Source organism: Nymphalis io, chromosome 7 (genome assembly GCF_905147045.1).
Source record: "Nymphalis io chromosome 7, ilAglIoxx1.1, whole genome shotgun sequence".
NCBI lineage: Eukaryota > Metazoa > Arthropoda > Insecta > Lepidoptera > Nymphalidae > Nymphalis > Nymphalis io.
In genome coordinates, this window is record NC_065894.1 from 9823305 (window position 1) to 9839483 (window position 16179).

A 16179-nucleotide genomic window follows, 5' to 3' on the forward strand; every position below is an offset into this window, starting at 1 on the left:
AATCATCTAGAGTCCTACAAAAATAAACTGTTTTTTTTTTAAATGAAGCATCTGGCGATTCGAATATCTACTAGACATGAAATTGTTTTATAAAGTATTTAATAAAAAAAGTATATGACGATAGTATGTTGAGTAGATTTAATAATAATGTTCCTAGAATATCTCCTTGCTTGTCCGTTCTTTAAAATTTGACTGCACTGGAACGAAGCGTGGACAGAATGCTCTAATATCACCAACATCGCGAGAATATAATTATTGTGTAAAAAACACAGTAACACTGGGCATTGGTTGTGACGGGCTCTCATCGTTCATGAAAAAAATGTGATGTTTCTTTAAGTATAAACTGTTAATTTGTTTTTGTTCTTTGTTTAAATATTTCTGTTTTTATTTTATTTTTGATTTGTATATTTTGTAATTGTGTTTGGGAATGGTTCTTCTATAATCGGGTGTGCATAGTTAGTTTTAAGTTAATGTAAAAAGTGTTTAAATAAATAAATATACTCACATTTACATTATAACAATAGTGCCCCGGCGATTTCTCAATACTGTAAATGAAAATATAATCTAATCCAAATATATATTCATTCACGTAGGCTCTCAAAAGCAGACCATTTGCTTCTTATCGCCAGATCTCCTTTTATTCATAAAAGTTCACATTATATATGTATGTATTAGAATAATTGGTGCGTGATATCCACTCAAATGGTCTTGCACAAATCTCTATCAGGTATTAAGATTTTCGCCTTTCTTACCTTCTGCGTAGGTATTTTTAATATTATTTTTCTAGCTGATCACACAACTCAATGATAATCAACGCACAAACTTAGCCAGTATATTTTATTCAGGTGACAATCAACTTACACATAAATGTGTAAACAATTAGGTGTATCCTAATTGTTGTACATTTTTAAATTAAAACATTTGAATAATTTGTACCAAACAAAAATAAACAAAGGTTTCCATAGTACAATCTCTGCTTGATTTGAGATCAGATGGGCATGTGTTAATAATGTTCCAGGATATTATTATTATTAGGTCATATGTGCGATGTAAATAACATATCATAGATCGTTTGAAAAAAATATTTTATTGTAATTAATATAAGTATACATATTTACAATAAAGTAAATAAAACGAGTGACTTATTTCTTAAGCAATTTTTACAAACAATTAATGAAATATAATTTTTCACCTTAAATTATATAACAGCTAAACCTTTTAGAATAAACACTATATATTAAAGTCTACTATAATATTGGTATAAATTACATTATTTTTATTATAAAGCATTAACATTTTACATCAATATCTGTAGTGCTTTGTGTTTATACTGCGATTCTTTAATTTATTTTATAGCATATCTGCGTTTTGTATGGAATGAAAACAGCATTGTTTATTGACAATAATCGTAAATATATAAACAAATTGCAGTTAACAATAACGAAAAATAAACTCTTATAATACGTATTAAATGCTAAAACCTCACTGTATCTTATTCTAGCAAAATATTGATAACTGGCATATGTGAAGCTTTTAAGATGCGTGTATCCTTTAATTACATATTATAATTATTATCGCCAATATCACTGTCTGACATTTCACGACCGTGTTCTGCGATGAGTTAGTTCTTACGGAATAACTCTACATGTTTTTATTGCCAGGTTTAATTTTTGTTTACAGTTATAATATCACTTATGTCGTCAATCCTCCGTTTCGTTGAAAGTCAGCCGTCTTGGCTTCGGATATATTTGCGGGCAAACTCGCCGTCTGCTGGGTGTTACAAATGGCGGTGATGTAGTTGCTGGTAAAACACTGTCTCGCAAAACTTTTGATTCAATTGTTGAGTTGAGCATCGGAGTTGATGCGACTATTTGCACGTCTGAGACAAAAAATAACATTTACTTAATTATTTTTATATTTAAGTCTCTTTTTAATAAAATATATCATTTGACTATTAAGATAAGGGTTTTTTTTTAATGTAAAAATAAATATAAATATTTCTTACCGTCTTCCTTAAAGTTCCTCGGTGATTGTACTATACTCAACTTCGGTATTTTGCTTTTGTGCTGTTGGATGTCTGAAATAAAATATATAAAAAAAAATAAATAAAAAAAGAATCGAAAAGGTAAATTAACATACTGTAAGCGGCAAACCAGGCCGAGGCCTCTTTTAAAATAGAGGCTTGTCGCTTACTTCACCACACTACATTGTAATTTGTTGTTTTTTTTATATTATATAAGTATTTTTTTTATAAATATATAAAACAAAGCCAACAAACTAAAATTTATATAAATTTTTAAAATAATATTAAACGTAATTTAAATGTGTATATGTATGTTTTTGCATCCTGCGTTTCTTACCGACAATTTTATAGGCTTCAATTCGCTCGTCTAATAATGTGCAAATTTCTGATGAATTGGAATCCATTTTCAATATTTATAAGAAACACTATATAATGTTACTCGTTGTACTTCAAAGATGAATTGATGAATTTATTACGAGTCGTAAGTTATTTATACATCATATAATGGTAATGTTGTGTCCAAATAACTCATTAGTAAATGAGTTGTACTTAAAATTCGGATTACATATTTATTTTCTCGCAAATTAATAAATGCTTAATTACCTTAATGATCTTTAATTAACTAAAAAGATGTCATTAGGAAGTATTTATCCATTTAAAAATAAAAAAACACTTCAGTAAATTTTTGAAAAACAATTAGTGTTGAAATAAATATCAAAAATATTATTAAACACGATTTATTGAAAAATAATGTATACCTTACATTCTATACATAATTCACACTAGCATCATAGAATATCGTAGGACTCTGTTTATAAAACAGCAGACCATCGATTTAACAAATAGGTACATTTTAAGGCACACCGTCAAGTACATAGTTTTAACAGTAAAAATATTTTTTTTTTTATTAATTATAATTTTTAAGGAGAACCGATCCCAGACTAAAACGCATTTAGTATTTTTTTTCTTTTCCCTTTTCTGGCGTGTATCTACGCTATTTGAGCGCAAAATATTCTGCCAATGTCACGTATAAAATAATGACACATATGATATGAGATTATTCGGTTTCAAATTTTTTTCGTTTAGTGATGATGAGTGAAAACTATGTTATTCTACAGTAGATATCTAGAAAAATATTATAATTAAATAAATATATATATTTGATCACAACATTTAAATAATATGAAAATATAATAATATTAATAATTTTAATTTATTTCCTACAATAAATTTAATTAGATATTTGATAAATGGTGAGTAAACTAATGTCAAAAGAAATTTCATGTTCACAGGACGTTGGATGTCAGAGGGAAGATATTCATATAGAGAAGCTTGGAGCTTAGAGCAATTAAAAAATATGTGATCAATTGAACCTTCATCTAAGCCGCATTCACAAATGGAGTTGTCTTTAATTTTTATTTTCGCTAAATTTACAGGGGTACAGGCATGACCCAACCGAAGCCTAAATAACATATCATAGATCGTTTGAAAAAAAATATTTTATTGTAATTAATATAAGTAGGTACATACATATTTACAATAAAGTAAATAAAACGAGTGACTTATTTCTTAAACAATTATTACAAACAATTAACGAAATATAATATTTCACCTTAAATTATATAACAGCTAAACCTTTTAGAATAAACACTATATATATTATTGTCTACTATAATATTGGTATAAATTACATTATTTTTATTATAAAGCATTATCACTTTTACATCAATGTCTGTAGTGCTTTGTGTTTATAGTGCGAGTTTTTAATTTATTGTATAGCATATCTGCGTTTTGTAGGGAATGAAAACAGCATTGTTTATTGACAATAATCGTAAATATATAAACAAATTGCAGTTAACAATAACGAAAAATAAACTCTTATAATACGTATTAAATGCTAAAACCTCACTGTATCTTATTCTAGCAAAATATTGATAACTGGCATATGTGAAGCTTTTAAGATGCGTGTATCCTTTAATTACATATTATAATTATTATGGTCAATATCACTGTCTGACATTTCACGACCGTGTTCTGCGATGAGTTAGTTCTTACGGAATAACTCTACATGTTTTTATTGCCAGGTTTAATTTTTGTTTACAGTTATAATATCACTTATGTCGTCAATCCTCCGTTTCGTTGAAAGTCAGCCGTCTTGGCTTCGGATATATTTGCGGGCAAACTCACCGTCTGCTGGGTGTTACAAATGGCGGTGATGTAGTTGCTGGTAAAACACTGTCATGCAAAACTTTTAAACTGCAAAAATAATGTATACCTTACATTCTATACATAATTCACACTAGCATCGAAGAATATCGTTGGACTCTGTTTATAAAACAGCAGACCATCGATTTAACAAATAGGTACATTTTAAGGCACACCGTGAAGTACATAGTTTTAACAGTAAAAATATTTTTTTTTTATTAATTATCATTTTTAAGGAGAACCGATCCCAGACTAACACGCATTTAGTATTTTTTTTCTTTTCCTCTTTCTGGCGTGTATCTACGCTATTTGAGCGCAACATATTCTGGCAATGTCACGTATAAAATAATGATACATATGATATGAGATTATTCGGTTTCAAATTTTTTTCGTTTAGTGATGATGAGTGAAAACTATGTTATTCTACAGTAGATATCTAGAAAAATATTATAATTATATATATATATATATATATATATATATATATATATATATATATATATATATATATATATTTGAACACAACATTTAAATAATATGAAAATATAATAATATTAATAATTTTAATTTATTTCCTGCAATAAATTTAATTAGATATTTGATAAATGGTGAGTAAACTAATGTCAAAAGAAATTTCATGTTCACAGGACGTTGGATGTCAGAGGGAAGATATTCATATAGAGAAGCTTGGAGCTTAGAGCAATTAAAAAATATGTGATCAATTGAACCTTCATCTAAGCCGCATTCACAAATGGAGTTGTCTTTAATTTTTATTTTCGCTAAATTTACAGGGGTACAGGCATGACCCAACCGAAGCCGACATATAATAGACGTGCTTTTACGATCCGCCCCGCGATAGCGACTGAACCATGGAATGAGTGGAATATCGGTTTGAATTGAACCATAATACAAACAACCAAGAACCATTGAATTTTGAAGTGCTTAATTTGTATTTATAATTCATCTCATGATCGGCGGTGAAACATCGCAAAGAAACCAACCTGGATGTGTCTAATTTCACTGAAATTGAGTATCTAATAACCCGCATTGGAGCAGCGTGGTGGAATGAACTCCAAACCTTAGCCTTAGCCCAGCAGTAGATCACTAACAGGCTGTTACTTTACTTTTTACACGAATATACATACGGATGATATGATATGACTCTAATATATGGCTGTTTTGTAAAATTGTTTTTATTTATATTCAAAATAAAAATATACTATTTGATTCAAATATTATTTTAAACACTTTCCAATCGATATTTTATTAGTTATTCACGCCGAAGGTTGTGGGTTCGATTTCCACCCAGGACAGATATTTGTGTGCATGAATATGTGTGTTTGTCCTGAGTCGGGGTGTAATTATCTATATAAATATGTATTTACAAAAGAAAAATAGTTTATGTAGTATATCAGTGGTTTGGTTTCCATAGTACAATCTCTGCTTGATTTGAGATCAGATGGGCATGTGTTAATAATGTCCCAGGATATTATTATTATTATTAGGTCATATGTGCGATGTAAATAACATATCATAGATCGTTTGAAAAAAAATATTTTATTGTAATTAATATAAGTAGGTACATACATATTTACAATAAAGTAAATAAAACGAGTGACTTATTTCTTAAACAATTATTACAAACAATTAACGAAATATAATTTTTCACCTTAAATTATATAACAGCTAAACCTTTTAGAATAAACACTATATATTAAAGTCTACTATAATATTGGTATAAATTACATTATTTTAACATTAAAGCATTAACATTTTACATCAATATCTGTAGTGCTTTGTGTTTATACTGCGATTCTTTAATTTATTTTATAGCATATCTGCGTTTTGTATAGAATGAAAACAGCATTGTTTATTGACTATAATCGTAAATATATACAAATTGCAGTTAACAATAACGAAAAATAACTAAAAACTCTTATAATAAGTACAAAATGCTAAAACCTTACTGTATCTTATTCTAGTCAAATATTGATAACTGGCAAATGTGAAGCTTTTAAGATGCGTGTATCCTTTAATTATTATAATTATTATGGTCAATATCACTGTCTAACATTTCACGACCGTGTTCTGCGATGAGTTTACAAAGTTCTTACGGAATATCTCTACGTGTTTTTATTGCCTGGTTTAATTTTTGTTTACAGTTATAATCTCACTTATGTCGTCAATCCTCCGTTTCGTTGAAAGTCAGCCGTCTTGGATTCGGATATATTTGCTGGCAAACTCGCCGTCTGTTGGGTGTAACGAATGGCGGTGATATAGTTGCTGGTAAAACACTGTCTGGCAAAACTTTTGATTCAATCGTTGAGTTGAGCATCGGAGTTGATGCGTCTGAAACAAAAAATAACATTTACTTAATTATTTTTATATTTAAGTCTCTTTTTAATAAAATATATCATTTGACTATTAAGATAAGGGTTTTTTTTTTAATGTAAAAATAAATATAAATATTTCTTACCGTCTTCCTTAAAGTTCCTCGGTGATTGTACTATACTCAACTTCGGTATTTTGCTTTTGTGCTGTTGGATGTCTGAAATAAAATTAAAAAAAATAATAATTAAAAAAAGAATCGAAAAGGTAAATTAACATACTGTAAGCAAACCAGGCCGAGGCCTTTTTTAAAATAGAGGCTTGTCGCTTGTCCACACTACATTGTAATTTGTTGTTTTTTTATATTATATTAGTATTTTTTTTTATAAATATATAAAACAAAGCCAACAAACTAACATTTATATAAATTTTTAAAATAATATTAAATGTAATTTAAATGTGTACCTCTTCGCATCCTGCGTTTCTTAGCGACAATTTTATAAGCTTCAATTCGCTCGGCTAATAATATGCAAATTTCTGATAAATTGAGATCCATTTTCAATATTTATAAGAAACACTATATAATGTTACTCCTTGTAGTTCAAAGATGAAGTGATGAATTTATTACGAGTCGTAAGTTATTTATACATCATATAATGGGAATGTTGTGTCTAAATAACTCATTAGTAAATGAGTTGTACTTAAAATTCGGATTACATGTTTATTTTCTCGCAAATTAATAAATGCTCAATAACCTTAATGATCTGTAATTAACTAAAAAGATGTCATTAGGAAGTATTTATCCATTTAAAAATAAAAAACACTTCAGTAAATTTTGAAAAACAAGGCCGATATATATGATATTTGTCATTAGGCTGGCCCGCCTAATGACAAATATCCTAAATAACTAATAAAATATCGATTGGAAAGTGTTTAAAATAATATTTGAATGAAATAGTATATTTTTATTTTGAATATAAATAAAAACATTTTCACAAAACAGCCATATATTAGAGTCATGTCATATCATCCGTATATTCGTGTAAAAAGTAAAGTAACAGTAACAGTTAGTGATCTACTGCTGGGCTAAGGCTAAGGTTTGGAGTTCATTCCACCACGCTGCTCCAATGCGGGTTAGTAGATACTCAATTTCAGTGAAATTAGACACATCCAGGTTGGTTTCTTTGCGATGTTTCACCGCCGATCATGAGATGAATTATAAATACAAATTAAGCACTTCAAAATTCAATGGTTCTTGGTTGTTTGTATTATGGTTCAATTCAAACCGATATTCCACTCATTCCATGGTTCAGTCGCTATCGCGGGGCGGATCGTAAAAGCACGTCTATTATATGTCGGCTTCGGTTGGGTCATGCCTGTACTGTATATATATATGTATATATTTTTCATATTATTTTAAATTAAAAATTTAAAAAATAAATTAAAAATTTATTTCTTACAATAATGGTACATACATATTTACAATAAAGTAAATAAAACGAGTGACTTATTTCTTAAACAATTTTTACAAACAATTAACGAAATATAATTTTTCACCTTAAATTATATAACAGCTTAACCTTTTAGAATAAACACTATATATTATTGTCTACTATAATATTGGTATAAATTACATTATTTTTATTATAAAGCATTATCACTTTTACATCAATGTCTGTAGTGCTTTGTGTTTATAGTGCGAGTTTTTAATTTATTTTATAGCATATCTGCGTTTTGTAGGGAATGAAAACAGCATTGTTTATTGACTATAATCGTAAATATATACAAATTGCAGTTAACACTAACGAAAAACAACTAAAAACTCTTATAATAAGTACTAAATGCTAACACTGTATCTTATTCTAGTCAAATATTGATAACTGGCAAATGTGAAGCTTTTAAGTTGCGTGTATCCTTTAATTATTATAATTATTATGGTCAATATCACTATCTGACATTTCACGACCGTGTTCTGCGATGAGTTAGTTCTTACGGAATAACTCTACGTGTTTTTATTGCCTGGTTTAATTTTTGTTTACAGTTATAATATCACTTATGTCGTTAATCCTCCGTTTCGTTGAAAGTCAGCCGTCTTGGATTCGGATATATTTGCTGGCAAACTCGCCGTCTGTTGGGTGTAACAAATGGCGGTGATATAGTTGCTGGTAAAACACTGTCTCGCAAAACTTAGTGATAGCTAAGCGGATTTCTGAAGTTAGAATACTAAGACTGTCTATTGTACCGAAGCCTTTACGAAAACCAAATTGGGATTTAGAAAGGATCTCTCTATTTTCCAATATCCATTCTAACCTATTCTTAATGAGGTGTTCCATAACTTTACATAAGGTGGATGATAAGGCGATAGGGCTATATGATGAAGCATCATTAGGATCTTTACCAGGTTTTAGGATGGGAATAATAATTTGAGATTTCCAGAATAAAGGGATGATTCCTGACACGAAAAAATTACTAAATTTAAGTATACTTGTTTAGCTGAAGACGACATTTGTATTAAGCATAAGTATGGAATGTCGTCTTCCCCTGGAGAAGAGTCAGATAGACCGTTGAGAGCACATTCAAGCTCAGAAAACGAGAAAGGAATATCCATGGAATCAGAAGAAGACATTGGTATAAAGGTTGGAATATTATCTAAGTTTGGAATGAAGGCAGGCACTAATTTGTCGGCAAAATTGCATAACCAAAATGTGTCATTAGAAGAAATGTTGTGAATAGTATTAAATGACGATCTAAATTTTTTAATAGATTTCCAAACTATTGTTATAGGAGAACGAGGATTTAAAAGATAACAAAACTTCTTCCAGCCTAATTTTTTCTTTTTCTTAAGTAGTCTTTTAGTATTACTAGCTGCATTTTTAAATAGAATGAAGTTCGATCGAGACATGCATTGTCGATAAATTGACTCAGCTGCCTTACGTCTTTTGATTGCAAGGGTACAGTCTTCATCCCACCAGGGGGGAGATGGTCGTCGTTGATATTTGAAATTTTTGATAGGAATATATGAGTCTGCAGCTAGGCTTAAAATATCAACAAACTGATCATAATATTTCAAAACATTCTCATGATTCAAAATGGGCAATTTATGAATTTCAACATCAATTGAAACTCGATATAAATCCCAATTAGCCCTGTCTAAAATATATTTTAAAAGAGGTGGTCTAGGGAACGAAGTATTTTATTTTGTGATTGACATTATAATGGGATAGTGATCACTACCATATGTACTCCAAAGAGTGTTCCAACATAAGATTGGAGCCAAGCAAGCAGAACTAAAAGATAGATCTACTGCACTTTTAGGATTCTGATTAGGATATACTCGCCGAGTTGGAGAACCGTCATTAATGAAACACAAATTAGATTCATCTAACACATCTTGTAATAAAGAAGCAAAACCATCAGTATAATGACAACCCCAAGCAATGTGGTGGGCATTAAAATCACCCATCACAAGGACAGGGTCATTAAAAAATGGATAAAAGAGATTTTAATTCTGTGAGGAGAGAAGGATGAGGATGAGGAATATAAATAGATACAAATGAAATATTACAAAATTTTACCGCAACAATATTTAGTTGAGGACTGTGAGGAGGAAGAGTAATTTGAGAAAATGGGAATGATCTATTAACAAAGAAAGCACTATATAACAATATTTAATTGTTATTTATTAAAACATATATCTCTATTTGTTTAAACATTTCAAATATTATTATTATTATTTTATTTTCATTTTTTATTCAATATGAAATATTTTCCTTTTTCTAGAATTTAACAAAAAAAAACCTCACTGTTTTAGTAATGCTTGCATGTTTTTTTTTTATTTTAGCCTATTGGGCGTGTTATAAAATTGTATTAAGTTTTATTATTTAAGTAATTTTATCTTCTTTTACCTTTTACTGCACTGAATGTAGCGTTTGTGTTGGCAGCATATGTACAAGGCGTAAACTGAAAAGCAGCCTAGCTGAGACTACGACCTTTTCACCAAATTATGAAATATGATATTGTTAACTCCTTTTTTTATGGTTTTGTACCTTAATTTTTTTTGTCTTTGTTTCTTTTTGGTAAATAAAGTTATTTATTATTATTACAAGCGTAGCCATCTTGTTTATGCGAACCTGGAATGCGAAATCTGTCTGTTGGTTTTAACCAAGTTTCCGAAAGGGCTATAATAACGGGATCAAATTTATTAATTAAATGAATAAGTTCAGATTTACGTTCAACAAGACTTTTACAATTCCATTGAAGAATTTTGATGATGTCCATTATTATTTATTAAAGAGGATATAAAGGAGTTTATGTGCAACTTGCAATATGTTGGACGGTATTGGTTTAGTATTATAATGAATAAGAAAAGAAATTAATAAATATAAAAGAGAATCAATGTTACAGGGGTCTAAAGATGGTCCAGGAAGAGGCTGTGCCATTGCCCGAGGACGAAGGAACAATTGAAATAATGAATTTTGTGATGTAGGAAATTGAGATGATGCTTCTAAAAACGATACATTCTCTTATGATATAACTGTTTTAATTGATCTTTGTCTAGATTGTTCCGGGAAATCTTTGTCAATTTCAAAATGGTTACCGGAACAATGTAGACAGGATGCAGTCTCTCTTTTATTGACACAGCTATCAGCGGAATGAAATTGTGAACATTTATAACACCTAGGCTTAGATCGGCATTGGGCCTTAATGTGACCAAATCTGCAACAATTGTGACAACCATCGCTTACATAGCCAATGCGCCACCAACCTTGGGAACTAAGATTTTATGTCCCTTGTGCCTGTAATTACACTGGCTCACTCATCCTTCAAACCGGAACACGACAATAACAAGTACTGCTGTTTTGCGGTAGAATATCTGATGAGTGGGTGGTACCTACCCAGACGAGCTTGCACAAAGCTCTACCACCAGTAAATTTAGTAATATTATACGTCGGTATTATGGCTTTGTACTTGTTTGACGAAAGCATTGGATTTGACAAAAAATTGTTGGCAGCTGAAGGAGATGAAAATTCGACACTGATACGATTTCTGCCCATGTTTAAAAATATACCATCGTTTATAATTGAAGGAATTTTATTAGTAAATAAAAATTGACCAAATTTAATGGCTCGAATCGTTGTGCCCGCCGAAAGATCTGGATCCTCACGCGAAACATGAATTAAATAAGGGCCTTTATCATCAGACATATAACTATTTGTTAAATTATTAAAATCAGAATTAACAAAAACAGATTGAGTTGCTGGAATGACAGAAGTAGGGTAATTAATAGTTTTTTTAATAAAATTATCAGAAAAAGTTTTTGTTTCATTTTCAATGGTACGTTTCCTTATATTTATAGTATTAATTTTATTAGGAGAAATAATAGAATCCTCAGAAGAAAACTTTTCTCCAGGGTCTGGAGGTTCCGGCGAAATCTCTTTATTCATTTTAAGTTTTGATTGAAAATAAAAAAAACAAATGATCCACCACAATATATTTGTTTTTCCGATTGTGAAGAAATACACTTACTGAACTAATTCTACATATATTATTTACATCACAATATTTATAAAGTAAGATAAATTATGAAAAAAACGAATTAAAACTCCAAATCTCTCTCTGACGAGTGTCAACAGATTCCCGCCCTTTTTCAGAATCCACTTATGTTTATGATTTCTTCATTCTTTTTCCGCGTATTTAGTATGTACTATTTAACGATAAGTGTCAAGCTGAAAAGAGCGCCAAATTTCCCGCCGTTGTCAAATTTGCAGACTGAATTTTTTTTTTTCAAATTTTGTCAAAATAATATCGACAATAAAGATAGCATAACTTAGTGATTAAGAATAAATTAAAATTAAGTTTAATTTTAGTTTGGAATACTTTAAAAGTCGAATATAAATTGATGTATCAAATCCAATAACTATTTGTGTATATTTTTCAAATGATACTTACTAAACGTTTATTATTAAGTAATTATAAAAATGTCAATTGTAACGAGCAATTTAATTTTAATCTGTCACAACCCATTAGGAAAATACTTGTCGAATCCATTGTACTGTCTCAGTTTAACTATTGTGACACAGTATACGGGCCACGACTGTACGAAAAAACCAAAAAGGCCATACAGAGAGTTCAAAATGCGTGCGTTCGTTTCTGTTACCCTGTCCCCAAGCGCGCTCACGTCACGCCGTTTCTTAACGATACAGACACATTAAAAATGGAAGCTCGAAGAAAAATACATCTCGCGTGTCTAGTACATAAAGTTATTTTTAAGAAAAGGCCGACATACCTGTACGATAAGCTGGACTGGGTTAGAGACGTGCAGCAGAGATGTACCCGTAGGAGAGAAGCAAATAAATTAGTGGTACCAGCTCACAGATCGGCTCAATATAAGGGAGGGTTTAAATACTCTGCCACCAAGATATGGAACGACTTACCCCCTCCTCTGCGTAATAGTACGTCCCAGGTGACTTGGAAAAAACATTTGACGGTATTATTTTTAAATAAACAAAAGTCAGAGTAACAACCTCCAAATATAGTGTCAGTCATACTACCTCATAGACCTAGTATTTATCATATTCATTTTTAATGTCTTATGTCTAAGTCTGTCTGTCTGTCTGTCTATCTTATGTCTAAGTTCCTTGTGATGTTTTTCTTTTTGTGTAATATTTTTTTTTTCTCAAGGATAAGGGCTTTTTAGTTTTAGTTTTTTGTTCTTATAATTTCATTTATTTATTTTCGTGTGCGCGCATTTGTTTATGTTTACCCAATAGTCAGGGGCCATCTGAAAATCAGTGCTGTACATTAGCACAGCTTATACTGAGATGAACCCCTTGCTACCTACACTGTATTCTTTAATTTTATTTATTTTTCTTCTGTATAATCTATGTAATGTATGTGTGTAGCAAAAAATAAATGATTTAAATGGTTTAAAAAAGAAAAATAATCTACGAATGTTTAGCTATTAGTTCAAGTTTAATTAAATATGGATTGTCAAACTGATTTCATGTCTCTTAATTTTGATAAAGAACTAGGACCGGAACTGTTTAAGACTACATAAAACCTTTACAGTCATTCCAATTTCTTAAAATAAATCTAATAGAGTAACAAATTATTAAAATCCAATTATTAATTACCAATACAACATTTCAAATCAATAATGTGTTTTGCTACAGATAATATTTTCAAAAGTTATTAAATTGACATAAAGTTAAATTTATAAAGGACTCATATATATTTGAAATTGAAACCACATGATATTTTGTATTTTTTATTAATTTAATGAAAATCCCTTATTGACAAGTGCATTTGGCATTTCATATCTTAATACTACGTAAGTTATTGAAAATTTTAAAGGTAATATTACAAAAGTAAATTATTTTCCAAAGAGAAGAAATTCACATTTGCTTACATATAACAAGTTTTCAAAGATTTTAAAACTATGTGCTCGTAATAATTACATTGCTCTTAGAACTAACAAGTAAAAAAAAAAACTAAATTTCATCATTAATTATGAAATTAGCACATAATTTTACATTACATTATTTACAATGAATCATTGTTAAGCACAACATAAAAGTAAATTAGCTTGATTGTCCTAGATACAGTATGGAAGTTTAAGCAGTGCCGAAACTTAAATTTTTTTTCAAAAGCCTCATGAATACATTTTCCTGTAATTACAAAAATTAGATTGTGTTGTGAAAAAAATGTCCCAACTCACAGAGACCCTAATAAAGGTTATTAAGATTTAAAAGAGAAAATGTTATATAATGTCTTTAAAATAATATACATAACAATAAAGTTATAGTTTTGCAGGAATACTATCGTTATAAAAATGTTTTTCTACTTTAAATCGTATTATTTATTTCAGAACTACTGTGGGTTGAGAGAATTCTAAACAACACAGTCCACTTGTGGTATACAAATATTACCACTTCGTTAAAAAGTTCCAGCCTGCATTCAATACAATACAATACATTCATTTAACTAATGATCGCGCAAATGCCCTTGAACATATTTAAGGCAATATTGGACCTCTTCACTATCGGCTTCCATGCCTTGTAACTTATCTTGAACATCGGCCATGAAATAATTATCAAAATCGCCCTTTTTAAGTGCCGTCATACAGAAATAAGTTAGCGCTTTAAAACATTGCTTTCGCTGCGCGTTATGTGGCTGATTGTCCCACACGGGTGTAGCCCTAACATAACTCGAAGCGAGAAAAACATATTTCATAACAGTTTCCCAGTGTTGAGAATCAACCAAAACCTTCCCTTGCTCAATGAGGCACTTTTTAAAAGCAGCAAGATGGGTTGCGACCCGCGAATAAGCGGGGGAGTCAGTCTTAGATGTCAAACGCGATGTCGGAAGGCTTTTAAATATGTTGGATTTAAGATAACTAAGTTTTTCCTCCAAAGGTGATAAATCTGGTGTTGGCATTTCTTTTCGTATGTCTTGTTCAACGTCTGGATGTTTGTGAGTTATTTTCTTTATCATGTGTATAAGCTGTGTTTGACTTAGCCCTTTCAAAGCTGTGTCTAGTGATCCCTTAAATTCTCCATCGAAAGTATGTTCCAGACGTGATCGCTTTATAGGAGGAGTGAATTTGGTTGGGCTGTTCATTTTGAATTTTTGCGGCGTACTAATGTCGCTGAAGTCAATCTTTTCTGGAGTAAGTGGTACTCGTTCAACGTCGCCTAATAGAAGACGCTTTCTTGGGATAGATCGTATCATTATACGACGATATCACGTATCAACGATATAATTTTCAATATTTATAAGAAACACTATTTAATGTTACTCGTTGTAGTTCAAAGATGGAGTGATGAATTTATTACGAGTCGTAAGTTATTTATACATCATATAATGAGAATGTTGTGTCTAAATAACTCATTAGTAAATGAGTTGTACTTAAAGTTCGGATTACATATTTATTTTCTCGCAAATTAATTAATGCTTATTTACCTTAATGATCTTTAATTATCTAAAAAGATGTCATTAGGAAGTATTTATCCATTTAAAAATAAAAAACACTTCAGTAAATTTTGAAAAACAATTTGTGTTGAAATAAAAATCAAAAATATTATTAAACACGATTTATTGAAAAATAATGTATACCTTACAGTCTATACATAATTCACACTGGCATCGAAGAATATCTTAGGACTCTGTTTATAAAACAACAGACCATCATTTAACAAATAGGTACATTTTAAGGCACACCGTGAAGTACGTAGTTTTAACAGTAAAATATATTTTTTTTTTTGATTAATTATCATTTTTAAGGAGAACCGATCCCAGACTAACACGCATTTAGTGTTTACTATTTAACGATAAGTGTCAAACTGAAAAGAGCGCCAAATTTCCCGCCGTTGTCAAATTTGCAGACTGAATTTTTTTTTTTTCAAATATTGTCAAAATAATATCGACAATAACGATAGCATAACTTAGTGATTGAGAATAAATTAAAATTAAGTTTAATTTTACTTCGGAATACTTAAAAAGTCGAATATAAATTGATGTATCAAATCCAATAACTATTTGTGTATATTTTTCAAATGATACTTACTAAACGTTTATTATTAAGTAATTATAAAAACGTCAATTGTAACGAGAAATTTCATTTT

The 16179-nt window shown here is 29.9% G+C and overlaps 1 protein-coding gene and 1 long non-coding RNA gene across 2 annotated transcripts in view; both read right to left on the reverse strand.

The window, feature by feature from the left end:
* The window catches only part of LOC126769574 (uncharacterized), a 114853-nt gene extending 103398 nt beyond the window's left edge, over positions 1-11455 (reverse strand). The window contains exon 1 of the long non-coding RNA XR_007669400.1: positions 11318-11455. This is a non-coding gene — a long non-coding RNA (uncharacterized LOC126769574). The remainder of the gene's footprint in view (positions 1-11317) is intronic.
* Positions 11456-14389: 2934 nt separating this feature from the next.
* Positions 14390-15286, reverse strand: LOC126769758 (uncharacterized). Its single transcript, XM_050488677.1, has one exon. The coding sequence runs from the start codon at positions 15284-15286 to the stop codon at positions 14540-14542; it is 747 nt and encodes a 248-aa protein (XP_050344634.1). The 3' UTR covers positions 14390-14539.
* Between the last annotated feature and the right edge of the window lie 893 nt (positions 15287-16179).

Bases quoted from the DNA above. Each gene is read 5' to 3' on its own strand.
- LOC126769758 (XM_050488677.1), bottom strand. From the start codon at position 15,286: ATGATACGATCTATCCCAAGAAAGCGTCTTCTATTAGGCGACGTTGAA.